General features: G+C 42.2%; 3 protein-coding genes across 5 annotated transcripts in view; 1 reads left to right on the top strand and 2 right to left on the bottom strand.

The window, feature by feature from the left end:
* Positions 1-8483, top strand: part of osbpl6 (oxysterol binding protein-like 6) — a 32434-nt gene extending 23951 nt beyond the window's left edge. For 2 of the 3 annotated variants that reach the window (XM_072397010.1, XM_072397009.1), the window contains 10 exons: positions 782-869; positions 1883-2136; positions 2513-2650; positions 3148-3211; positions 3386-3464; positions 3577-3721; positions 3814-3958; positions 4053-4179; positions 4336-4458; positions 5730-8483. In XM_072397010.1, the coding sequence (XP_072253111.1) occupies positions 782-869; positions 1883-2136; positions 2513-2650; positions 3148-3211; positions 3386-3464; positions 3577-3721; positions 3814-3958; positions 4053-4179; positions 4336-4458; positions 5730-5841 (1275 nt within the window). In that variant the 3' untranslated portion in view covers positions 5842-8483. Of the gene's footprint in view, positions 1-781; positions 870-1882; positions 2137-2512; positions 2651-3147; positions 3212-3385; positions 3465-3576; positions 3722-3813; positions 3959-4052; positions 4180-4335; positions 4463-5729 lie in introns of those variants that run through there. The other variant, XM_072397011.1, reaches the window with a different exon arrangement.
* Positions 8484-8895: 412 nt separating this feature from the next.
* Positions 8896-14566, bottom strand: prkra (protein kinase, interferon-inducible double stranded RNA dependent activator). Its single transcript, XM_072397008.1, has 8 exons — positions 14351-14566; positions 13093-13268; positions 12551-12632; positions 12171-12249; positions 11345-11462; positions 11169-11263; positions 10914-11076; positions 8896-9805 (listed from the first exon to the last, which is right to left on the bottom strand). Exons 1-8 carry the CDS (start codon positions 14401-14403, stop codon positions 9651-9653), a joined length of 921 nt encoding a protein of 306 aa, XP_072253109.1. The 5' UTR covers positions 14404-14566; the 3' UTR covers positions 8896-9650.
* A 339-nt stretch (positions 14567-14905) lies between these two features.
* Positions 14906-24657, bottom strand: casp10 (caspase 10, apoptosis-related cysteine peptidase). Its single transcript, XM_072396807.1, has 13 exons — positions 24550-24657; positions 20074-20357; positions 18907-19012; positions 18657-18819; positions 17971-18074; positions 17790-17838; positions 17527-17546; positions 17398-17425; positions 17252-17308; positions 17040-17113; positions 16782-16902; positions 16203-16683; positions 14906-15916 (listed from the first exon to the last, which is right to left on the bottom strand). Exons 2-13 carry the CDS (start codon positions 20352-20354, stop codon positions 15754-15756), a joined length of 1647 nt encoding a protein of 548 aa, XP_072252908.1. The 5' UTR covers positions 20355-20357; positions 24550-24657; the 3' UTR covers positions 14906-15753.
* Positions 24658-25039: the final 382 nt, after the last annotated feature.

The following is a 25039-nucleotide window of genomic DNA, read 5'->3' as shown; positions in this document are numbered from 1 at the left end:
AGAGAATATGGCTTTTTGGACTGTGACGTGTCGGTTGTAAAGGAAGTGAATCAAGGGGTGGGTTGAATTAGCTGTTGAAAAGCCACAGAAAGATGGCGCTGTGTAAGTCAGCAGTTAACTATGCTAGTTAACACATAGCATAGAACAGAATCTTAAACAGACACACATGTGGGGGGAGAGCTCCTTTTGAATCTTCTCCAAGGCCTTGTCCCTCTGCTGGGTCTTTGAATCATTTGTCTCTTGCTCATCATCTTCTGGCTTCAAACTCCGTAATAAAGGCGGTTTTTCAAGCTCCCCTCATTTAATGCTGTGAACATCCTGCTCCACATTTACTGCGTAAGATCTCCTTCATGCTGTGAAGCGTTGCAGCTCCCCAGACATGCACTGAGCCGCGTTGATGGATAATTCTCCAAGGAGTGTCATCAGTTCCCCACCCCGTAGCTCTGATGCCAGCTCTGTTTGAATCTGTTTTACGCCGCTGACTAAACCTTCACCAGCAGCAGATTGTCAGAGAGGCTTTTGCAGAAAGCAGCTACAGTGTGCTCCTCCCTGATGGTATCAGTGGCCTCATTGCATTTCTATATATAAAGTATGAAAATGCTGCAGTGTCTCGTGCCACTGTTGCTGCAGTGGGACAGATAGCGGATGACTGCTGCAGTTTGTTAGCCACTGGCGATATGCAATGGCTGTGTGTGAGACTTGGTTTGTCTCCTGTTCTGATCAGTTGGTGATGTACTCCGCTGCTCTGACTCACTCTTCTCCGTACCTGTATCCCTCACAGGGCTCGGATGATGAGTCATATGTCAGCGATGTGAGCGATAACATATCCGAAGACAACGCCAGTGTGACTGATAACGTCTCCAGACAAAGTAGGTCCAATTCTGCACAGGAACGTCCATCCATTCGCTGCTTTAAAACAGAAAAAAAAGCAGGGGATTTCACTCAGTGCAGCAGCCACTCTTCCTCTATCACGTCACAAGCGCTCTCAAAGACACGCTTGTACTGGAAAAGTCATTTATCAGCGTTGCAGAGGCAGTTGACTTTGCAGTGTTGCTCTGTGCCGAGGGCTTCTTTTAGGCTTTATGAAAGAAGTCTGTGAAGGCGGGAAGGGATCTTCCATCTTCATCTCTGTCACATACAACACAGAGATAGAAAGTAGACCATAAAGTATCGGAAGATTGTGAAAATAATCAGCGTCACTAAAGCTGGAAGTTTTCGAGATAGATCAAGTAATACCACACTTACAGAACATAATCCAGACCAGACTTCTACCAATAAGTATAATAATAATAATAATATAATAAGTAAGACTGAACAATTACTTTTAGGGGCGCCTTGTGGCTCAATTTTTCACTTTATTTCGACCTTTTCATCTCGTTTCATACCCGATTTTACTTGATTTTTCTTATCTTGACTCTTTAGTTGATTTATCTGATAAAACTTTTAAGCTCTGACACGTTCTTTTTGGCTGTGGCCCTTTTATCAAGTATAAGTGGGACGTCTGAAAATGTCTTGTTTAATCATAAAGAACAGCCGTAGAACAGATATTTCTAGTTCTGCTCATTGGGCTTCCTGGCACACCAGACAAATAAAAGCTGTTCGTTTCAGAGCTAGAATTGGGAGAAATGCCTTTTTTTTTTCTTGAAACATTGAAGATGAATCTTTTACTACAATTTGTTTCACAAAAAATGACAGTCAATCAACCAGTTAACGAGTTACAGCTTTCCTGTACTTGGACTTTTGATGGAATTGAAGATATTGACCTGGATTTTAAAGAGACAATGATTATATTTTCAAGAGTATGTTCCTTGGAACAGCGGTGTTTATAACAGGTAACATTACAACAGCTGCCTGTAGTAAATCTGCTGGGTCTTCCTTTCAGTGGCCAACGGAGACTTTGCTGGCAGCGCCTTCCGTAACGGCCGGCGTATCTGTCTGCCGGCACCCTGTCCTGACACCAGCAACATCAACCTATGGAACATTTTGAGGAACAACATCGGCAAGGACCTGTCCAAGGTGTCCATGCCTGTGGAGCTGAACGAGCCCCTCAACACCCTGCAGCGTATGTGTGAGGAGCTGGAGTACAGCGAGCTGCTGGACAAGGCTGCTGAGACCGAGGATCCCTTTGAGCGCATGGTAAATTAGCTGAAATCTACAAGGATCGTGTCCAATCAAATGTTTATGAGGGTAGGCCATGGCGACCCTTTTACTGCAGCTTTTACAACAGATTCTTGTTTTCTTGGCTCTAACAAAAGTGTTTTTGTGTCCTTCTTACTGTGTATTTGCTCACTGATGAACCCACATTGCAAGTCACACATCAACCTAAATAGTGTCTTACTGGAAGGCATGTCTGTGAGGTGTTGATTCGCTTCAGTGCAGCTGTCGACCTTGGATCCCTCTATCTTGATATCTTCTGTGCCGCTGATAGCGCTCTGTGAATACTTATGTTTAAAGCTGTTACAATGAGCCAGTTAATCCCCCTCCTGTTTGTTTCGTCTTGCCTCTGTGACAGGTCCTCGTCGCTGCTTTTGCCATCTCAGGCTACTCATCCACTTACTACAGAGCAGGAAGTAAGCCATTCAACCCGCTGCTTGGAGAGACTTACGAATGTATTCGGGAAGACAAGGGCTTCTGTTTTTTCTCAGAGCAGGTAAGCCCATGCGGAGATGGTTGATAAGAGTAGTAGCTCTCAGTGCCGAAGATGACGAGATGTGTGTTTTGTTGGACCAGATGCTATTTTCAGAAAAAAAAACAAATATCTAGCAGCACCATCTAATTAGGCTATGTTCACCGGCTGTCAATATGTCTCACTGTTATGGAGTCATTTAATAGAGAAGCGAAGATTAAAGAGACATCTACAAAAGATAAAGGTAACCTAATGTGGCATGAAGCCTGGAGTCTGTTTTGTCGCTGCTTTTAGTTTCTGCCACACGTTTTGCAACTCTTCAGATTTATCTTGTAAGACCTTGTCACGGTTTATCTAAAAAGCCCAGACTCATGTTTCACATTTTCTTTAGTCAGTGGCTCAAAGGTTGGAAAAGAAAAAAATAAATCTTAAGACCTAACCTGTTGTCAAAAGTAGGTTTTGTGTGATGTGTGATCTAAGCAACAGCTACCAGACTGTTTTCATTTGATCTTTTCTCCAAGGTGAGTCACCACCCTCCCATCTCCGCCTGCCACTGCGAGTCTAAGAACTTCACCTTCTGGCAAGGTAGGTTTTCTGTCTAATTACTAAGAGACTTTCCTCATGAGAGCTACAGCTTAGCGGATATGAGCCAGCTAGACTTGATTTCCAGCTGCAAATTTTTATGACATAAACAAGAAAAATGGTTTTGTTTTAATGTTCGATGAATTCTTTTTCATTTTCTGACGTTTTGCTTTTCAGATGTTCGATGGAAAAACAAATTCTGGGGGAAATCAATGGAGATTTTACCAATTGGATCTGTAAATCTCACGATTCCCAGGTAACTTAACGAATGGTGCTTGGTGTAGTGAAGCCGAAGTGTCACTGGGTTCGTCACGCTTACCAAGCTTAATGTCATGTCACAATGTCAGCTGTTGTCTTTGCCTTTCTAGGTTTGGAGATCACTATGAATGGAACAAAGTCACCACCTGTGTGCACAACATCCTCAGCGGACGACGGTGGATCGAACACTACGGGGAAATCACCATAAGAAACACAAAGAGCAGCGCTTGCCTTTGCAAACTAACTTTTGTTAAGGTAAGAAACGGTTGGATTTTTGTCGATGTGTGATTCAAACAGGGTGACAGCTTTAATGTGATCGCATTGTAAGGAAACTGCATGTGTTGCAGGGAAACTATTGGAGCTCGAATGTAAACGAGGTTCAAGGATTTGTGATGGACCAAGAGGGGAAAGTGATCCACAGGCTTTTTGGAAAATGGCACGAGGGCCTTTACTGCGGTGTCCCACCGTCTGCCAAATGCATCTGGAGGCCAGGTAGGCATCGGCTCATCACCCACACTCACAGCTGCATGTCTCTAAAACTAACCGTATGAATGGCCACTTGGGGTTTGTTGCCTTTTCTTGTCAGGCTCCATGCCCACAGACTATGAGCTGTACTACGGCTTCACCAGATTCGCCATCGAACTGAACGAGCTTTGCCCTGAGTTGAAAGACGTCTTGCCGCGTACAGATGCCCGATTCAGGCCCGATCAAAGGTACCGACGCGCTCACGCTGTGCGTTCTTTCTCCAGCTGCCTCACTCTGCTGCTAATGCTAAGAATTGAAATGATGAAATGAAATGATCCCCGTGATGCTTGGCTGTCACGGGTCTTTGTGGGAATATCTTACCACGTGTTGTTCTGCTGGCACAGGCACCTGGAAGAAGGGAACTTGGAGATGGCGTCATCGGAGAAGCAGCGCATTGAAGACGCACAGAGGGTCAGGAGGAAGTGGAACGAGGAGAACGACATCAAACACGAGCCGCTCTTCTTCAAGTAAGGACAGAGCGACCCGCAGACATACTGACCTTATGTGGGGTGCCTTCTTCTTGTCGGTTCGTTTTTTCAGCTGTTCCTCCGCTACAAGTAGGAAATTAAGATCCCGATTGCCTCCTACTGCCTACAGCTCTTTTCTCAAAGTTACGGAGGAACACGTGTCAACATTTATTCACCTCTTTTCATCCAGCCATTAATATTTATTTAATTAGCTGCAATTTAGAATAATTATCCTGCCTCTGAAAAGTGGTGATAGTGCCTCCCCTGTGATACTCGGTCTCGAACGCATCAATAAAACACTCTGACCAGCCGTGATGACTTATCATTTACAGTAGCATGAATAAATAAGCCGATCAAAGCACTCTGAGAGAAGTGAGATAATCAGCGCTGCTATGTTAGTAACAGTTGATCAGACCGATTCACTCCCACATCTGGCAGCCGGCCACGCTGGGTGCTTAGTTACAGAACTGATCAGACAGCTGCTGAAATGAAGGCACAAGTCAGTCACACGAAACAGACGTGTGTTCACAATGTCACGTCTGAGTTACAGGTTTTTTGTTTGCCGAAGCCTCACGTGATGCTAAGTCGAGTTTATAAATCTCACAGTGAAGCGGTCCCAGCGCTTTGTGGCGGATTTCCTCTCACTCTGTTATTCACGATCATCTGTTTACGTGTCAGTGCTTCATCATATTCTACCAGCAGCTTTTCAGTGAAAAGAGCAGCAAACAGTTTGTACGACTTTACGGATTTTACCACATCGACAATGGCCTGTGAAAAACGATGCAGCAGCTGTCGTCACACACCGCGAGAACCTGTGGTGACACAAGTCTTCGCATTTCAAGAAGAGATGGGGATCTCTTGAACCTAGATTGAACATCGCGTGTAAGAGAATTTACCACTTAGGAATACTCAAGTCTTCTATGGGTGAAAATGAAAACAGAAGACAGCAGGAACACCAGAATTAATAGCTACATGTGGACAGAGTATGTCCACATAGATACTTATAGTGGTGCATAAATATTGGTCTCAAGTTTGTGTGAAAATCTACAGGATTTTGAGGTCTGAATCTCTGTAGATGTAAATATGTATATATGTAAATATTCTCTGTTTCTGTTTCCAACTTTCCGAGTTTTAAGAGTCTTAAATTTCTGCATGAGCATCAGATTTTACTCAATAAATAAACGACAAAGTATCCTATCGATCTGTGACAGGCCGACGTTTTCTCCTCATTGCTTTGATCACTTACAGCTGTCCCCCGTGTCTTCTTCCAGGAAAGTGGTGGACGGCAATCACAGGGAGAGATGGGTCTCCAACAACACGTACTGGGAGCTCCGGAAAAACCCCGGCTTCATCAACATGGAGCCAACAGTGAGCCTGTGGTAGCACACTGATCTCCCTGTGTCCGCCGCCACAGACAGGAAGGCTGTTACCTATGCACTACGAGGCGAAAAAAACACCTTAGAAACATCTGTGTGCATGGATAGGAGCGACTGCAGGTGGCCCGATGCCCGGTGAGCCCGTCGAGGTTCTGAGGCGCTGCCACATGGTTATCCGTCCATGGAAACATGCCGTAGGATCACCTTCATCGTGCTTGTCGAAGCTGGGTTGTCAGGGCAACAATATTACCACTCCATTAGATCTTTCCTCAGCTCTTTTGACCTCCGAGTTTGTCCTTGCCTTAAAAAGACACCCATACAGCTCACAGGATTAGGCGCCTTTTAGTTGAAGCCATTTGATTTCCAACAGCAGTTTGGATAGACTAGTCTATAGAGTAGACATTTTGATTACCTAGGATACTGTGCATGTTTAGAGAGCAGCTTTCACTGGCATATTTACTATATCATCAATTACTGTAGAAAAAGAAGAAGAAAAAAAAAAAGAGGTATTTTTATAAAATATCTTGGACTTTAATGAAAGAGAATTATGTGAATTGGCAGATTTTTATTTATTTTTGCTTTTTAATACTGTTGAATCTGTGAGATAGCAGTACTCTCTCCTGGGAAACGACTCATTTCAAGTTAACAGCAGAGGAAGCGCGGTGCCCAAAGATGGCGTTCATAATGAGTCGCCGTGGTTTTAGGTGAACTGCGATCTGACATGGTGGAGTGTAAATAGTGGGGTGGCCTCATCCTCCCTCGCCTGTGGGATTTTTACATGAAACCAACTCTTCTGCATCACGTGGTTACATAAACCCGTTCACGCTCCCTCCATATTTAGTCAGGTGAAGCATCTTCTCTCCTGAATGTGAATCGCTCTCAGTGAAATGATAGAATGTCAGAACAAACGTTGTAGAGACCGAGACTTTTTTTTTTTTTTTTTTTAACTGCACGAAGAGAGCTTTCTAGGTCGTGTTAACATTTCCAGTCAGAATATTTACCAACAGTGCGTCCTGCCGCAGCCACAGAGCTGCATGATGCTCTATTTGAAAAGTAGGAAAAATTTACAAAGTCCTTTCGCAGTTAACTGAAGCCCAAAGAGATTTTAAATCTACATCCCGATTGGTTTGGTATTTGTCTTGATAAATAACCTACATTATTAATCAATCATACAATCCTGGACTTTGTGTTCTGATTAATTGCTGAGGAAAATGTTTCAGCGCTCCATGACTCAGTCCATCATAAAACACCAGAGACACCTGCAGGCCGTCCTGTGAAAAGGCACGAGGCCTGAGACGTTAAGAACAAATTCAGCTTCTTCTTCTTTTCTTTTTTGTCTCGAAGCGTTTAAGATGTTTAAACCAAACTCTCATGTTCAAGCACCGATGCGTCTGATTCCCCAGAGAACTTACTGCTATGTCGACGGGCTTCTACAAAGCACCGGGTAAGTCGTTAGAAGTTTGTTGTTGTTTTTTTTATTATTATTATTATTGCAAAGCAGATAATAAGCTTTAATATTTAACTAGGTCCCCTCCCCCTTTTTTTTTTGTTTTACCAAGTAAGGCAAAATATCTTCGACCAACCGCAACCCCTGTAGTCAAACACACTGAAAGTGCACCTTTAAATGGATTCCCTGTTTTTCTGGACTGCAGAAGGAGGACGTTTAAACGTGTGTGAAGCAAATCCATCCTGCGCCTGCACTGTTCTCATGGTACCTTAGATTACGAACCAAAAAAAGGTAGTAGTGCTTTGCATAGATATCCCTTCTTTTTTTTTCTTTTCCCTCTTTAATTCCCAGAAATACTTGTGCGTAGTTTTAATATTCCCGGATCACACAGTCAACGCTACAACCCGTCAGCGTCAGTTTCACTTGCTGTGCCTTAAATGCATTTCTCAATGCCTCACAAACACACAACCGATGGGCATCCCATGCCAAGAAGAAGGTATGCCAAGTCCAACTCTGCACACTCTCCCACCTGCCTACAGATGATGATGTGCACTCGGATCGAACCGTGGACAGAACATGTTACGGGAGGTTTCCTTTGACAGCAGACGAGTTGGGTTTCAAACCGACCGTGACATGCTTGCGACGTTTGGAGATGTTCTGCGCTGCTCTGTTACCTGGTAAATCTTTTGCGATCGCTATAAATATTGAACATCCAGATGATTGGAGGGGGGGGCACTCCTGCAAAAAGCTGATTTCTTTTTGCCACCCACATCAGTGACTGAATCACAGCAGTCGCGTGCCGAGGTCAGGGCAGTGCTTTGCGTAGTGTTTGTATCATAGAGTCAGAATGTAGTGGAGGGGGGGGGGGAAAACAACAAAAAAAAACCCAACAACCCCAAGCTCTCTTCTTCCATTGTTCCACCTGCATGTCTAGACAACTTAGCTTGCCAATGAATGTTTGTGATGCCTTACCACAAAAAAAGAAGGGGAAAAAAAAAAAGGGGGGGATTTTCTTTTTGCAATTGGAGACTTTCCTTTGGACTGACATGTATCATGAAGCACTATGTCAGCTCAGTTTCTTTTAGATCTATTTCCTAAAGGGTACCTTCTAAAGTGCAATTTTAACAAAGTACATATCTTTCCATGAACACTGTACACTGCTGCTACATAGTGCTTGTTCTAATAAAACTGCAAAACTCAAACGAAGGCGTCGGTGTGGTTTGTGCGTTTGAAAAGGAAAGATTGCCGCCGTGCACGTTTATGAGCGTGCACGCGTGCTTGGAGGGGTGACCTGTCCCGGGTGTGTCCCGCATCAATCCTCAGACAGGATCCATGCCAACCCCAGCGTTTTCCTCAGTAACCACTTCAAAACCCACCAAGACCCCCGTTTGACTCCATGGATTATGAACGATTTACAGACCGAATGAAAACATTGTTTTTGTTCACCAGACGGGGTTTCATCACACCTCAGAGTCAGAACTCCGTGTCATTGTACTAACATGACGGCATGTGATCGGCTCCCTCGGGAGATCTTTGACTCATCTCGAGGGAGACGCAGCAATCTGTTCCCTCATTCCAGCCTTTTGTGCGACCATCAACAGACGCCAGCAACCATTAATGTGATAATTGAGTTTATTTTCTTCATTCATACACATGTTGCTGCTGCTGCTGCTGCCATCATTCCCACACCAGGTTCAGTTCTTCCAGCAGAGAAAACGTGTCATTAATCTGTTAAATTCATCACGTTCCGCTTCTTCGTGGACCAGTCGGAAATATTACGTAACACGCAGTCTATTTTCATTCAGCCAGATGAACACAGCAGAGTTGTACTGAAGACTTTTGGCAGAAGGAAGTGCAAGCAGTAACATAAATAAATTATAGTTTGTTTAGGATACAACTGCATGCTGTCCTTAAAGATAAAATAATGTCTCTCTAAATCACAGTTAAAAACTATGTGGGTTTAAAAAATAATAATAATAAAATGTCATTAAGTCATCTGGAGACTGACTAAAAAGTATTTTCACAAAAGCAATAATGGAAAAACAGATTTAAAGCACTAACAGCTAAAGCTGCATCTAAAAATATAAAAACAACAACAAACAAGTGCTTTGTAATGCTCACTCTTATGGTATACGTTTTAAAGTCAAACACACAGTCATCTGAAGCTGCTTAAAAATATAATACAAATACTTGAGTCCTACACGCGTCTCCTCGTAAATTCAGATTCAGCTGCATGGTTGGGGCTGTAACAATCAGGATTACAAAAATACGTCTTGAGCTCATATTGCAGAAAGACCTCGTGGTGGCGGGTCATCGGCTGATAACGTGTGTGTGTGTGAGACAGAGTGGGCTGCGGGCGCCGGGGATGTTTATTTGCTGGCCATGATCTTGATGTACTGGAGCGCGCTGTGCGCTGCGTCGTTGTGTGCGTTGCTGCAGGAGATGCCTGTGCCGTGGCACACGGTCACGGGAGAGGTGGACAGTTCTGCCAGGCACTGGTACTGACCGTTCACTGTCAGCTCATCTGCCAAACAGGGACACACGCAATGTCACATTTAGGGAGCACTGGCACCACAGAGTACATTCACTGCTGTTGGCAAATCCCGCCCGGTAAAGCTGGATTTCAGAGGGCTTTACGATATATACAAGACAACGTTTGTAATTCGATCATCGCTCGCGCTCTTGTAGCTGCGGCACGGCTGCAACAAGCAAAGCGAACAATTTCTGTAGAAAAGTGTTGCATTTCAGTGTAAGAACGCTTAAACGTTTATTGGCCTTTCAGCAGACACATTACATGCACAAATGAGGGATTGTTGACCTCCGATAGCTCTTAATGTCTGCTCATCGGTTTAGGATGGTCGGCCTTGTTTGACAACCTGCAACTGTGACAGAGAGCACTGGATGCCCATGTAGAAGAAAACTAGTCCTGGACAAAAAAAAAAAAACCTTCTGGAAAGCGATTTTGCGTTACAAAAAGTCATTGCACATCATCCCCAACTCACTGGACTTGAACTGATTGACAGACTTCCAGCAGGTTTAGATAAGTGGACCGAGTCAATGGGGTCTCGTGCTGGAAATGTAGTATTGTTCTTATTCAATCCCAAAAGGGGATTTTTACTGTTGCGGTGTCAATCACTGATGATAAGTAAAGAAGGTGGAACTGTAGCAAAGCGAGAGGTGTGGCAGAACTCTCCCGAGGCGATCCGGGGGCATTGTGTTTGTCGCCTGGCAACAACTGAGCTGATGATGTCACAAGCAGCGCAGTCAGTGGCAACCAAAATAAATTAAAAAAATTTGAAAAGTACACAGATGAACTCTCTTGGTAGATCGTTGGAAGAAAAACAAAGCTAACGGTTAAGTGTTCAGGCTGCAGAGACGCTCCTGCTCACTAAGGCGTGCAGCACTGTTGTTTTTAATCAATGCTAATCGGGACGTTTATCAAAAACAGTGGATTGAAAAAAACGTTTGACTCATGTGCTGCATGAAGTCAGTTCTATCTGCAACCATTTGTGAATGACTTCTTAATTACGTCAGTTACTTTTAGGCTCCAAATCAGCCAAAGACGGCATATTAAGGAGGTTACGGAGCAAATAACCCTGTTAGACCCACACAGACATACACAGACGTCTTACCAATATCAAAGTACGTGACCTCAAAGCCTTGCTCGTGGGAGAGCTCCAACATCATCTGAATGTAATCCGTGTTCGGAATGCTCAGGGGGTTTCTCCTTAGCAGAGATATCTTCTCTGCCGTGGAGTTCCTGATGTTCTCGAATCGCACGTTGGCTTTTGGAGTCTGCAGGAGGAGCAGAGAAAATGCAGATCATTTGTGGAGCTTTAAAGAAAATGCAGCAGCAGTCTCTGGGGTAAAAGTAAAATTCCACGCACCCATGTGATTTCCGAACAGCCCGACAAACTCTGGAGCTTCGCCACCAACTTCTCTGCAGCTGCCTTTTTTGCGGCTTTTTTTGAATTTCCTTCGGCTGCGACAACGAAATGAAGAGTTAGAACGAGACGACTGACGAAAGGCGTTCAAATCACTGAACTCGGAAACGCATTCGCACCTTTCTCGGACAGCGACTCCATCCTACAAGTAACTGTGAACTCTCTCCTGTGGGGCGGACCGGCCTCCTGTAAAACTGTGTATTCGGGACGACGCCATCCTCTCTGCAAGGCCAACTCCTGCAGCGAAAATAAAGAACCAAGATGAAGAAAAAGAGCGGTATCAAATTAAAAAAAGATGTGCAAATCATACAAAACATACTACTGCAGCATAAGTTCCATAAATACGCCTCAAGATTTTTATGTCAATAGACAAATGCATGAAAAAGGTCAAACTTATGCTGGTGTTGATGAACAGCTGAACACTGAGGAGTCTCATAAGTCTCCCTTTGCTCCTTTTCCACTCATACATGAGCTGCAATTTACTTTCTGGCACTTCTACAGGATGAGTAGTCCTAACAAAGGTTTTCTTGGTCTTCCAGACCTCAACTTGGCCTAACCGTCCCTGTTAACAGCGCTACAGGAAGAGGGAACAGCGAGTTCAAAGCGCTTTGCTATTTCTGCCTCTTAAAGCATTTTTCTGCTTTGAAGGCTTCGTTTACATGACATTTTCAGAATGCCTGGAAACTGCTTAGAGGAGTCCGTGGCTGCTGATCGTTCAGACAAACTCTTGTTACGTCACTGGATTCGCAAAGCTTTCAAAATTTGCATCACTCGACCAAGACTGAGGTCAAGCCAAAGCGCCAACAAGCTGACCCCCATTTTATATGATACCTCCTTCCCATTTCTTTTTATCTGAAAATATGCAAAAGTAATACACTGAACAGAACACACACACAAAAACAAAAACAAACAAAAGTACAAAGAGCGAAGCCTCGGGTGACACACCTGCAGTAAGCCCACAGAGTTGGGATGGTTGTTCGTGTCTGCTGGAACACCATTACTGTCAGACTTTCCAGGAACATTCCTGTTGGGCGCCAACATCAGAGCACATCAGAGCACCGCAGCTACACGTCACAGATGTACGTGGCTACAACACACCTATCGTTTCTGAGGATTATCCTTAGTTGGGTCTAGAAAAGGTCAACGTGAAAAGCTTTGATCAGACTAACGACTGAAGCTCTACAACTCCTGCAAGGGTTTAACTGAGGCTTCTCACAGTCTAAGAAAAGCAATATTCACGCCTGTGAGAACCTGTAAGCAGCATTTTTTTTTTACCTTTGAAATAACAATTGAAAGAATCATTTTCCTTATCAGAATCCACTCACTCGGTTCCAGCTTCTATGTTCAGAGTATTCAACGCGGCTTCTGCAGCCTGGTGTTTAGCAGCTTTCTTACTGGGTCCTTGACCTGAAACAAAATACAGTCAAAGACATCACAATCATAGATCCACAGACGTAGTTTATTCTGTAAAGTAAAAGGTTAACCACCAAGGTTGCAAGGAAGGCTAAAAAGAACAAAAATGGAGAAAAAAACCTGCTCATTTTTTGTCCCTGGTTGCCAGGTTTTGGGCCTAAATAGGCTTTTTTAAGCAAATTTACACAAAATATGGAGAATGGATCACTTCTCATCACAACACTGAGATCTTTGCAAACTCGTCTCATCTTCTTCCCTGTAAACGCACTGTTCAATGCCTGAAGTGAGATACTTTGGTCCAGAAAACCAGTCACACGGAGGATATAAGGCGCATAAAGGAGTACATGGCAGCAAATTACAAAAATGACAACCATGTGGCAGGCTGGACGGTGATTTCTGAAGTGACGGGGTGTGATTTTCAGCTGAAACAACAGGCTTTGGGAGTGTATCATACCTGTGCAGATGACGTCTCCGATGGTCACGCTGAAGACGAAGCTGGGCTGATGAGCCTCCCCCTCAGTCCTCTCCATCACGTACACGGGGAGGTTGCCACTTTTGATGCCATATTCATGGAGGATTTGAATAGGAGTCTTCCCAGGGCTGCTCCACGGCGATTCCTGTTCATTCAAGCTTGTGCGTTCAACAAGGACAAAAAAACACTGAAATAGTTTGATAAAAATGGCACCTTTAAATTAAAAAAAAAAAGCCAGATGAACAACTTACTACAACTTAGTAAAGTTGTAGTAAAAGTGTTAAGTCCACCATCAAGACAATGGAGCGAGATAAAACTTTACAAGCACCTTTAAAGGCAATGCTGTCACCTAAAGCTGCAGACTCAAAAATGACCAGAGACCTGAACACAAACTATAAACCTGACTGAGGTTCAGAGGGTTGGTGCAAAATGAACAAAGGGGGTTTGGTGATACCTTTTACTGTCCCGAGAGACAGAAAAACTCAAACAAAAGCTCCCTCTTTCTCTCTTTAAGGAAATCCTTGTCCACGCTCACTTCTCTGCTCTCAGTGGAGGCCACATACTGTGCTGGTAGTTCCTCATCAGAAACTTGAATCAAGTCAAACACTGAAAGCTGAAGTATTAAAAACAATTTTTAACACTGAAGTATTAAAAAGAAAAAGACTAAATCAGCCAATCATGTAATGAGTCCTAACAAACTGCATTAACTGCAGTCTGGAGGTCAGAATTATTCTTAAATATCTGAAGTTGAGAGGAAAGCTAGTATTTTCTAACATTTTACCGAGTAAATTATTCATTCTTAAACTAAACATCTAAAAAAAAATGTCGCAGCAGTAGCAAAGGCTTGCCCCCAATCTGCTGTTTGCTACTCAACTGAGATTTATACGCGGCATGAACATGTGGTGGGTTTAGTGAATTATTACGAACATTTAAAGTGAGTATTCACTTTAAAGTCGAGGCACAGAGTCGTTTGTAGCATTAAGCATCAAAATATAACTAAACAAACAGAAAATAAATGGTGTTAGCTGCGGCTCATGTTATGCTGTGAGCTAATCGGCTCCGTTGACCACATCAAGCAGCCGGCTATGATAAACGTGCGTGTTAAAGCGTTCATGTTAACTGCATTCATAGACTAAAGCTTTTCAAACCCAAGCAGAGGATTTTTAAACGCCATTAATAAGTTCCTGTGAGTGGTTCGCTGATACTGAGCGCGTTAGTTAGTGATAATGAAACCACTAACCCTGTGTCGGCGGTAGTTTTCACTGCTGGTGTCTGACATCCCTCTTGAGACATGTTCACAGTTTAAACCTGCTGCTTTACTGCAAACATTAAAACGCCATCAAATGTAAAACGCCAGTCTGGTTTATTTTTCGGGGCATCTATCTATTTACTTTTTTTCTCGAATGTGAACGTGAACTCACATTTGCAGCCTCGCCGGGGATATTGCCATATCAACATCCGGGTCAATCAACTTCAGTCAACGTCGGGTCCAGACGTCCAGCGCCGCCTGCTGGCGGTGGTGTCGGTAACTGATTTTCCTCCTGTGCTTGTGGGTGTAATGTTGAGGAGTATGCGCACTGAGGTGCGCGTGTACCCCGCGGAAGCAAGCGCGGCAGTGGGAAAACAATAGATCCAAAAACGATGCTACACCAGAGTAGTTTTTTTTTTTTTCAAAAAGGATTTATTTATTTGATACACATGAAATGTAAACGATTTGAATCCTTTATTTTATGATAATTTTCATCAGTAGCCAACGTGCCAAATGCAGAGCTTAATTAATTTGAATGGGTTTTTTTTATGGATGTGACTTTTAACAGATTTTTTTAATTCAAACCTGCAAAAATGTCTGTTAAATCTAAAATGCACTCTGTTAAACTTAATCTAATAAAATAGGCTTTGTAGATAAATCCTATTACTTACAACATGGTTAGTCAGAAAATAATAAAGAGCATGTATGTGGCATGTATGAAATGTTCAAAACTGCTTCAAAACCGTCTTAATATCATCTTTAAAAAAAAAATTAAACTCAAACATGTCAGCAAAGAAAGATGGAGGTGGATGAAACTCTTCAGTACAGAACATTTTCATTTGCTGAGATGTGAATGCATCCGTTTCTTCAGCAAATGCTATAACAATGTACCAGGACCCACATTCTAGTGTGTAAAGCATCAGCTGGAGGTGATCGAGGTAGGACTAAATACCTAAAGCTCATGCTTTTTCCTCAACCTCCAGCAGCTCCAAGGAGGAAATCTGCAGTGGAAACTCTCACTCCAGCTATTACATTGAATGCACAGGCGTCAAAATAAAAAAAATAAAAATAACCAGTTCCCATAAAGATCTGTAGATAGAAAACAGCAGCATTTCCATTTTTTACAGTCTGAAGATCACACGCAGACAATCATTTAATTGGCTACAGTAACAGTCAAACAAATGTTGTAAACCATCAAAGAATACAGGCACAAAACGAGAAAACACTTAGAGCTGTATTTACTCTTTGACCAAAGTGCATCATTTGTTTATAAAATCAACTGACTAAAACTCATTGTGTAAAGTACCTCATAAAGTACCTAATCTAAAAATATCCTAAAACCTAAGATTTACACGTATTTCTTATACAAGTCGATCAAACAAAGACCGATGTCGTCAGTCCAACAGACTCGGAGGTGGCTTTTTGGGAATCGGGAAGACCACTTTCTCGCGGAGCGTGAAGCATGGTTGAGGCATCTGTTTTCTCTCACCGCTGTAATCGGTCTTCTTGCTAACATCTGCATTCACTTTTGTCAGGATTGATACAAGGTCAAACTCTCTGGGAAGACAAGAGATGCTGTGAGATGGTGGCATGAAACACAAATTGTTCTTAATCAATTATTCTCATATCTAATCATAGAACACATAGGTAATTAATATCGGTAGGCAAAATGTTCAAACATAAATAGAAAAATAGATAGATATAAAATGTTGACTTTAACATGTTAACCTTGATTAGTGCATTACTTTTGTTCTCTACAATTTCAGGTTGGATTTAGATTTGAAAATACATGTGCCATTGTGGACATTGTGTTCATCTTTAATACAGAAATAACTTCACTAACCTGGGAACCATCTGGACAAGGTTTCGGCACAATGACTGGATATACCAAGTGCCACTCTTCCTATCTCTGTAGGAGACATGATAAGGAACAGTGGCCATTCCCAGCAGGAAATCTGCTCCAGATGGGATGGAATATTTGACTGCTCTAGCATCACTCTGTACAGGGCTGTCAGTCTCCACAGGTTTCTGCTCTTTGTTGCCCTGACAGGCCTGGATGAAGAACAGCTTTGGCTTTTCTACTAAAGAGAGGCACTTTTGTCCATCAAAGGGGTCCATCAGCTTCATGATCTCAACAGTGTTGCCGTCCACACCATACACCTTCCCTTCCTTGCCATGGCTGAGAACACAGCATACCAGGCAGTCCATGTGACTATGGTCTTTTCTACTGAGCTGATGTAGCACAGACAGGATCTTCTTACTGTCACAGTCTCTGTGTATCTGTACTTCAAAGTCAAGCCACTGGAAGACCTCCTGCAGACTTTCTGGAAAGAAGGCAAATAGATAAAAAAGAAAAAAACACATGAACAGTACATCCACATGCAGGGCAGAGCTGGGAAACTTCCAAGATTCCTCAGCTTACTTTCATCAGCCATGGTTCCCTCGCGGTTATTGAGACTCACAGTGGATTTAGTGAAGCTGTGATTGTTCACTATCACACAGACACCTCTCTTCGCTGAAGTCATGGGATACATTCCCAAAGTCTACAGAAAATAAAACAATAAAGGCAAATCAGGATGTTGAACTTCGTAACACTTCGTAACTACGCAGTTATCAAGATTTGCCCTTTTATACTTGTATAACTAAGAAGACCAAAAAAATAAATAAAAAAATCCCACACCTCCGTATTTGTCTCTGCGGAAGCCTTGTTTTCCTGAGACGGCATTCTTTCCATTGTGCAAATGTCTTTTTTGACTATTATGTGGAACAAAAGTCAATTTTAGGTGAGAAGAGACATTAAAATGCTGCAACGTGTGAATTGACACCTGACAATAATTGACAAAAGGCTGATGTAAAAAGATAAGGAGCTCTTAATGATGCTTGTTTCAGTACCTAAAATGTTCCCTCGATGTGTCGCTGAACCACATATACCTCCAAATTTTTGGAAGTCTAGGAGAGCATTGAACAGGCTTAAAATGAATAAATTCACTGCATCGCTCTTATAAAACGTTTTTTGAGGCAGAATAATAAAAACTCACCGAGAGAGGCGTTGGAAGAATTTGTGGACTGCGTGGGATGTAAGAAAAATAAAAAAAGAACCATTAAAGGCAGAAATTTAAACCGCATTTGATTTAATGTCACATAAGAGACTCCTGATCGTTTCTTACCGGAAGTGATTCCTGCAAATCTTCAGAAAAGAGAAAAATGTAAAACACAAGTCTTAAAAAACATATCAATTAGCTTTTGCTGTCACTCTGTTTATACTATATCTCATAATCAAAAAGAGAAAAATATTCACTATGACGTATAATCACCAAAGTTATCTTAATTTTTCTTTGGAAACAATTACTAAGAAATCCTAAGGAGCAACATTTCCAAACTACACATGGCACGTCCCCTCGTAATTCACAGCAGATGCAAGTGACCTCACCTTCTGTGTCAAAGGAGCAGGTCCTCGGTAACGGATAAGGTGTCGAGAACTGAAAAGAAATAGAATAAAAAGACATTGGACAGTTTGGGGTAAAGTATCCTACAGATACGCGGTGTTCACTTCTCAGTGGAAATCTTCCTCTGTTGCACAGACGGACTCAAAGCAACCACACGGCATGTACCTGGGTTGAGGTAGAGGGAACAGACGAAGACCTCGGTCGACTCGCTTCTTGAACAGTGGGGTTGGTGGGATGTAGGATGGAAAAAAGGAAAAGAAAAAATAAAACTATGAAGAGATTTGCAGACGGTTTATTCAGCTATCATCAAAACCACATCTTGAATTATGCACAACATGAGGGAAGAACTATTACAGGATCTTCAAGGAGCAAACGCTCCACAGCTCCTGTTGAGGGAATGATCATTTTAGGAGAAAGTAAGTCCTTAAATCGATAAACCATAAGTCGAAGTGAAGTCGTCCCAATGTTTCGTAAGCAGATGTCCTCACTCACACGTTTTTTAATTCTTCTTCCTTGGTCATAGTGAGTTCTTAAACCTTAAATATCCTGCTCTACCATTTGCTGAAGCACACTTTAAGATGCTGTACTGTATCTTCATATAAGTTTGAGGAAGTAAACCTGCCTGAGCTATGTCTACCACTCATTTGAAGTATGTAATCCAAAAAGTGAGAACATGTTGCATGATTACTTTTTCAAATTTTGGAACTTTTACCATGAAGCTCACCCAACCATTTCCAAAAAAAAAATAAATACAAGAAGCGATTCTTATCATTAATAGCGGTGACATAAAATAGTTAAGCTAACCCTACAACAGTTACTCTGCGATCTTTAAAGTTCCGAGCTATTTATGCTTATGTTTGGTGCTACAGGTGGCTTACCCTGCTGTTCTTTATAATGTTTGATCTTTTCTTTCAACGCAGGATGCACGGATGCAAATATGTCCTCCAGTTTGTTTAGATTAGTGTCACTGATGAGGTCCTTACGCTCCATCTCCAGGAACACTTCCAGTGTAGTCTGAAAGGTTAAGCAAGATTACAACATCAGATATAATTACCTTAACCTGACACTGCTTTACATTTAAAGAAAACAAGAAGCACTCACAACGTTTTCCTCCAGCTTTCTACGCGGGAGGTCTTTGCTTAACATGAATTTTATATCTCTCAAGTCCTTAACAGTAATCTCCTCAGACAGGTTGTAGAGCAGCTTCCTGAAATGAGAGAAAATCAGCTTGTGAAGCTACTTATTATCCTTATTATCGACATCATTATAGGGACAATATTAATACATCAAATTCATAACACATCATATAGTTTAAACATCACAAAAACGACTCTGGAACTGTTGTGAAACAACCAGACTTTTGGGGCCTGTTCTAAGAACAAGGTTCACCAAAACCAGTGAATCTGACGCTGAACTAATCCGAACAACACGGATCTCGCTAAGCTACGGTTTTCTCAGCAGCAGCTGCTCGTTGTGCATAAGCACACATTGATGCGGTGCTGAGCCCCAACTATTTGACACGTGTGAAGTCAGAGAGAGATTTACTGTCCACGCAGCAATGTCTTCTTTATTTTGTCACATTTTAAGGAATTTGATTGGTCAGAAAGCGGTGCTTTTATATGTGTTGATCTCTCTCTTCCAGAATTACCTGTTCCAGAAGAAGTTAGGTCTAAAACATAAGTGCCATGCGGATACACCCTGATAAAAAAAAAAGAACCAGCTTTGTGATGCTGAAAGTCCAGAGTTGAACATGAACTCATTTCACTTATCTTATCATTACCACTAATCCTGCTTCATCGTACGGATCCTGGGAACACTGATAATTTTTTTTTCTCTTAACTAAAAATAAAAACCAAACAAATAAATTTGTTAGCCAGTGAAAAATGAGAAATAACAATTATTAAGGAGGCAAAAAATACATATACATGTATAAAGATATATATTAAAATTTATTTCCTGGTGAATAATATCGGCACTATCATTATTGAGGAAAGAAAGAAAAAAAAGAAAGAGAGAATTTACATTTCTATTTGCTGTTGTTTGTTTGTACCTGCCCACAAGTCCTCAAGTTGAGAGATGAAAAAAGATTTGTTTAATTTGCAATCATAAAAACCAAACTGATGGGAGAGTTGGTTGGCCGTATGTGCCATTTACCATACACCTGCAGTCCATCCTTTTCTGTACGGCGCCAAGATCCAACAATCTATTCACATCGCATCATTTTGTGAGTTTCAGTTGTTGGTATGAAACTAAATGTGTTCAGCCCACCTGTAGGGAGAAATGATGCTTCTCGGTTTAGACTCCCGCTCGGCGAGTCCGAGGTGCCGCAGCAGACGATGACGCTGGATGATGTGGAGAAGCTCGGGCAGCAGCTGTGGTTGTTCGGATGACAGGAGGTCGTGGTCCATCAGATGAAAAAAAAGGACATCCGCTGACTCCACCGAGTTCAGGTTTTGGCTCAAGAGATCTTTGCAGAGAAATGCTAAAGCTTTCACTTCGTCCCCACTAAGAGCGTTACCTGCTTCCAGCAGAAGCTTCTGGAAATCCATTTTCTGTATTCAAAACAAAATAGTAGTCCACTCAGATGTCTGGTTTCTCTGGGAAGAAATGTTTGGCTGTTGTGATGGCATCGTATCAACTGTCCCTCTCTCATTTATTTATCTGAGGTAAAATAATTGCGTACAGAGAATATTTTATCAAGATTTTTTGGGAATGTTTTGGGATGTTTGAGGTGGAAACATAGAAGCTGTCAGTGAGTTCTTCCATTTTTTTTAGCTTTCAAAATTCAAACTTCAAAATCTGATAACAATCTCAAAGCAAGTCCTTGATGGATTTGTGGTGGAGCGAATGAGAATTTCTGTGCGTCTGACAGAGAAAGGAAAGGACGAGATTCCTATAAGCAGCCCTAGAAACAGAAAGTTTGGCTCCGTGCAGAAGTTCCACAACAACAGACACCGCAAACTGCGACTTTGTGTCAAGGCGTGAAAAGAAGAAAACAGAAGTTTGGTGAGAAAAACGCTTTTAAGAATAGGGTAAAAATGTTCCAAAAGGTGTATAAATGTCACAGCTCACCTGTCTGAAGTGCAGAGTTACAGTTTGTGACTTGTTATTTCTGTAGATCCTGATCTTGTCACAGTGTTGGTAATAATCAATCATTATAAAAATTCCTGTTGTTTTGCCAGATGTCTCGCCTCATGGTCTAGCTAATCTCACTTCCTATTTTCGCGACTCAGAGAAAAAAACTGCGTAACGAACCTACAGACCCACTCAGACCTTTGCACATGCAGTAACACTATTTTACACTATTTTACCCTATTGCAGTGCAGACCACACAGAATTTTTCCCAGGAAACTTTAGGAGGCTAGTTACTCAGGCGTTATGCTACAGTGTGAGTGACTAAAAGTCAGAATAGCTTGAAAAGGCTCCAGTACGTCACATGAAGTGAGAATATCCTCCTGCAGTCTGTCTATAGCTTCCTCTCAGCTGTTTATTCTGTGTTTTTAGTGATTTATGGGGTCAACAAAACAATAATTGCAGATTTTAAGCGTGAAGCAAGAGGAATGACATGGAATGACATGAGGATGGTGGTGAGATGGCCTGTGCAAAAAAAACGTGGAAAACACGACTAACAACATGCACAAAAGGTGAGATTGAGAACAAGGCGTACCTCTTAAAGTGTTTTAGGATCGATACACTGGGCCATCCTCTATTCTTTGGGAATGGATGCAACACAGGTACAAAACAAGATCAATACACCAGCAGGTTTAGTGACAAAGTTTTCCTTTCATGAAAAAATGTTTGCTCGTTGCAGCCTAAAAAATTCTATTTAAATTTCAAACAGCAAACAAAGGCATCGAGCTTATTGAGGCTCGGCTAATAATCCCGAATTTTGTGGTGAGAACACAGGAAAGGCTTTTTTCTGTCCCTTCCAAGAGGCTCTCATTTGTTCAGTAGAACACCTGCATCCACACCCAGAGCCAGCTACACCTTCCTGGGAATCTTTTACACTTAAACTGACCAACCCTTCCAGCAATCACACAAGCAGTTCTGGAAGGTTTATTGGTCTCTCAGATGTCAAATTGACCTTCACTGCATCAGATATGTTCCATTTCTTATGATTTCTTTCCCAGTGATGACTGTTTACAAGCCTTAGCCCCAACAAGCTGATTAATGTCTGGGGCACTTGCAAGACTCAAATATCTTTGAGGTCCCCGACCCCTTGCCAGGACCTGCTGAAATAAAGCCCATCAGTACCTGTAAAGTATATTTAAGTAATTTCAATAGATGAATAAAAAAAAGCACTGGTCATGCTGCAAAAAAGATCAAGTCATTATCATCACTAGCAGATTCAATGTAGTTTAGGGGGATTTATTTATGCCAAAAGGTTCAGGTATTATAGACTCTAACACAGTTTTCGGCAACATGGAACACAACAGATAAAATTCTCTTTGGCAAAAACAAAAAAAAAAACTGATTTGATCCCCTTTTTTTAAGAAAATCTTAAATAAACTGCTGCACTTGGAGGAGTAAGTAAAGAAAATGGGCCTTTGGTCATCTGCGCTAAATGATTTCAAATATCACCCATCGGAGGTGAATGCAAGTCCCGTCCTATGTTACGTCCATTGTAATAGATAGATATTAAAAAGCACATTTCCCCAATAGAAGTCTCTGTGTTTATTGTGATCTGTACAAACTTTCTAAATATATCCAGTACTTGTGCTGAATGACAATAAAAGGAATATTCTTATGTGTATTCTATCTGTGTGACATTTATTCATTTCTAAAAATGTGCCGCAGCTCTCCTTCCCCATGTCCCCATGTTCCGCATATCTGTTGTTTCTTTGTGTGCAGGTTATGCTTCCCTAAACAGAACTGAAACAGAGCGACCCTGCGGTCAGTGGCTCATCAAAATGAACACTTGCAACATCAAAGGTGACATATTGTACCCTTTTTTTAACAGGCTGGCACAATGGCCAGATCTCCCCTTTATCGAAGTCACGTGAGCTGCCCTCTGCCCTGAATGTGACTGATGATAAATGAGGTAGTGTGAGGAGGGCAGAAGTCTTCCTTCAAAAGAAATGGTGACCACACTGAAGGTGATTCACTCAAACACACGTACAACCCTATAAAGGAGCCCTGCAGCTCCTGGGTCATCTTCTCACCTCTCTGTAAGGATTTTGTCTTATCATCAGTCTCTGGCAGATGTTTATCAAGCCTGGCAGGATGCTTCAATTCACTCTGTCATTCCAAACTGGTTGTTGATGGGAAGCACAGACAGACTTCTTCTGAAAGAACCCCTGCACGAAAATGTGAGATTTTTATTCTTTTTTTAATCCACATTCTTCACAAAACTCTTTGAGATGTCTATATGGGCTGGAATCAGCGGGAAAATGCTGGTAGTCTGCACTGCCCCCACCTCTCACCATCATTTGAATGTGGTTTGCACTGCTTCACATCCTGTGCAGAGTCAATCCCCTTTTGCGTCAGCGCTCACTTCACATTCTTCAGCTGAAGAATTCACTATTCATAGACTAAATAAAACGAGTCCAATGTACTTGGACTATGCGGTGCTGACCGAAAATTAAGCAAGGGTGTCACCACTTCCTTTAGGCACAGGAGCTGCAACGGTTTGGTCACTGCATATTGTATATGTTGTACACGATGTGCCAAAAACATGTTCAACGTGCACTCTGCTTTTTTGTGCATGTACGTGTAGCTTTGAACAGAACTTCCGCTGTTACCTCTGTGGATTGTTGACCCGACAAAACATTTGTCTGCGAGTCTGTAGTCTTCTCGGATTCTATTTTCTTTTCTGACTTTGTTCTTCTTACTGCCATCCTGGTGTGCCGCATGTGTTGTCCACGTAGCCTCATTGTGTTGTACATTTTTTTTTCCTATCCTTGCATTATTTCCCGTATGCATATATGAAATTTTCATTCTGAAATGTTTTCATGAAGTCGTTGCAGTTTATAAACGTATTCATTTCTGAACTACTTCCTGAATGCAGTAGCTCCCTATTTATTCCGCCAGTAAGTGTCTGTGCAATTTCAAATTAAAGACATATATTCCTTTCATATAATATACACTTCATTGCATTAATATAATGTTCAGCTGATTTTTGTGCATTTCATAAGCATATTGGCATGCTGACTGTGCAATTTCTGTGGGTGTGTATCAATTTTATGAGTTCCAGTTCATGCAAAACAAGTTTGACAAAACAAGATGACAATCACATGGCCAAAGTCTGACAGCAACAAGTCTCCAGAGGTATAGATCAAAGTTTTACTGACGCACTCAAATTTTTTGTCACGTTATCGATCCATATCATTAAACCAAGATGACGTAGTTTCGCAACAGCTGGAGTTCTGTTCAAGGTTATAGAAACACGGACAGATATGTTAAGCGCACACAAGCATGTGAACATATTTTGGACACAGTTTAAGCCTCATGGAGACTGGAATTTTTGCAACAAATCGAGCCATCAATAGCAGCTTCGCACTAACAACTGATTGCTTGACGAGAGAGCGTCACAGGTCTATCCATCACTTTACATAATGTTCCCATGAAGTAGGCTGATCATCAGCACATCATCAGAAATGTCTAGAAAAGACGAGAAGAGAACAATCGAAATGGCGAAATACGCCCTTTATAAACTGTCTTTAATATCTGACTGTTGGTTCCCTCCATTATTTTTTAACATTTAACCACGTGCGTCTAGAGAGAAGTCATGCAAAGCAGCGATACCTGCTTGGAGACGTTTGCTCAGCTGATCGGACGGGAGTTGGTTGTGGTTCACTGCAGGGGCTCCGTCGGTGACGCTGGCGAGGAGAAAGTGTTCAAAACATCCAAGAGGAACTTCGGAGAAACTTTAGATGGTGATCCAAGCCGACAAAGTAGGAAGTGGAAAATCGAAAGCGAAAGACACAGGGCGTGTGACGTGTGGATGACGCAGCTGTCCACATAGCAGAGGGGTCTGGGCCAGATCTGGCATCAAGCCGGCACTTCTGGCCTACCTCTGGCATGGTAATTGAACCGAATGTGGGCGAGATCTGGCAATGATGGCACGGCTTATGTATGGCATGCCAGATGAGGTCCGGTTACGTTTGAGTGTATGTGACCCATAACTGGCATGAAACCCCACCTTGCAGGGGCAGACTGGCTGAGTGATGCTGATCTGGATCAGATCGATCCCCTTTGTTGCCATTTTGACAGGGCGCTCACAATGTGAAACACA

Source organism: Leuresthes tenuis, unplaced genomic scaffold, assembly GCF_036924035.1.
Source record: "Leuresthes tenuis unplaced genomic scaffold, fLeuTen1.0.hap1 SCAF_12, whole genome shotgun sequence".
In the NCBI taxonomy this organism is placed as follows: domain Eukaryota; kingdom Metazoa; phylum Chordata; class Actinopteri; order Atheriniformes; family Atherinopsidae; genus Leuresthes; species Leuresthes tenuis.
This window is presented reverse-complemented; position numbering and strand designations above follow the sequence as displayed.

Coding starts and splice junctions, on each gene's coding strand:
- prkra (XM_072397008.1), bottom strand. CDS start 14,403: ATGTCTCAAGAGGGATGTCAGACACCAGCAGTGAAAACTACCGCCGAC. Junction 13,269..14,350: donor AAAACTACCGCCGACACAGG/GTTAGTGGTTTC, acceptor TGAACGCACAAG/CTTGAATGAACAGGAATCGC. Junction 12,633..13,092: donor CGGAGACGTCATCTGCACAG/GTATGATACACT, acceptor ATTTTGTTTCAG/GTCAAGGACCCAGTAAGAAA.
- casp10 (XM_072396807.1), bottom strand. CDS start 20,354: ATGGATTTCCAGAAGCTTCTGCTGGAAGCAGGTAACGCTCTTAGTGGG. Junction 18,075..18,656: donor ACCTGTAGCACCAAACATAA/GCATAAATAGCT, acceptor ATCTCTTCATAG/TTTTATTTTTTCTTTTCCTT. Junction 16,684..16,781: donor GGGAACCATGGCTGATGAAA/GTAAGCTGAGGA, acceptor CCTTCTTTCCAG/AAAGTCTGCAGGAGGTCTTC.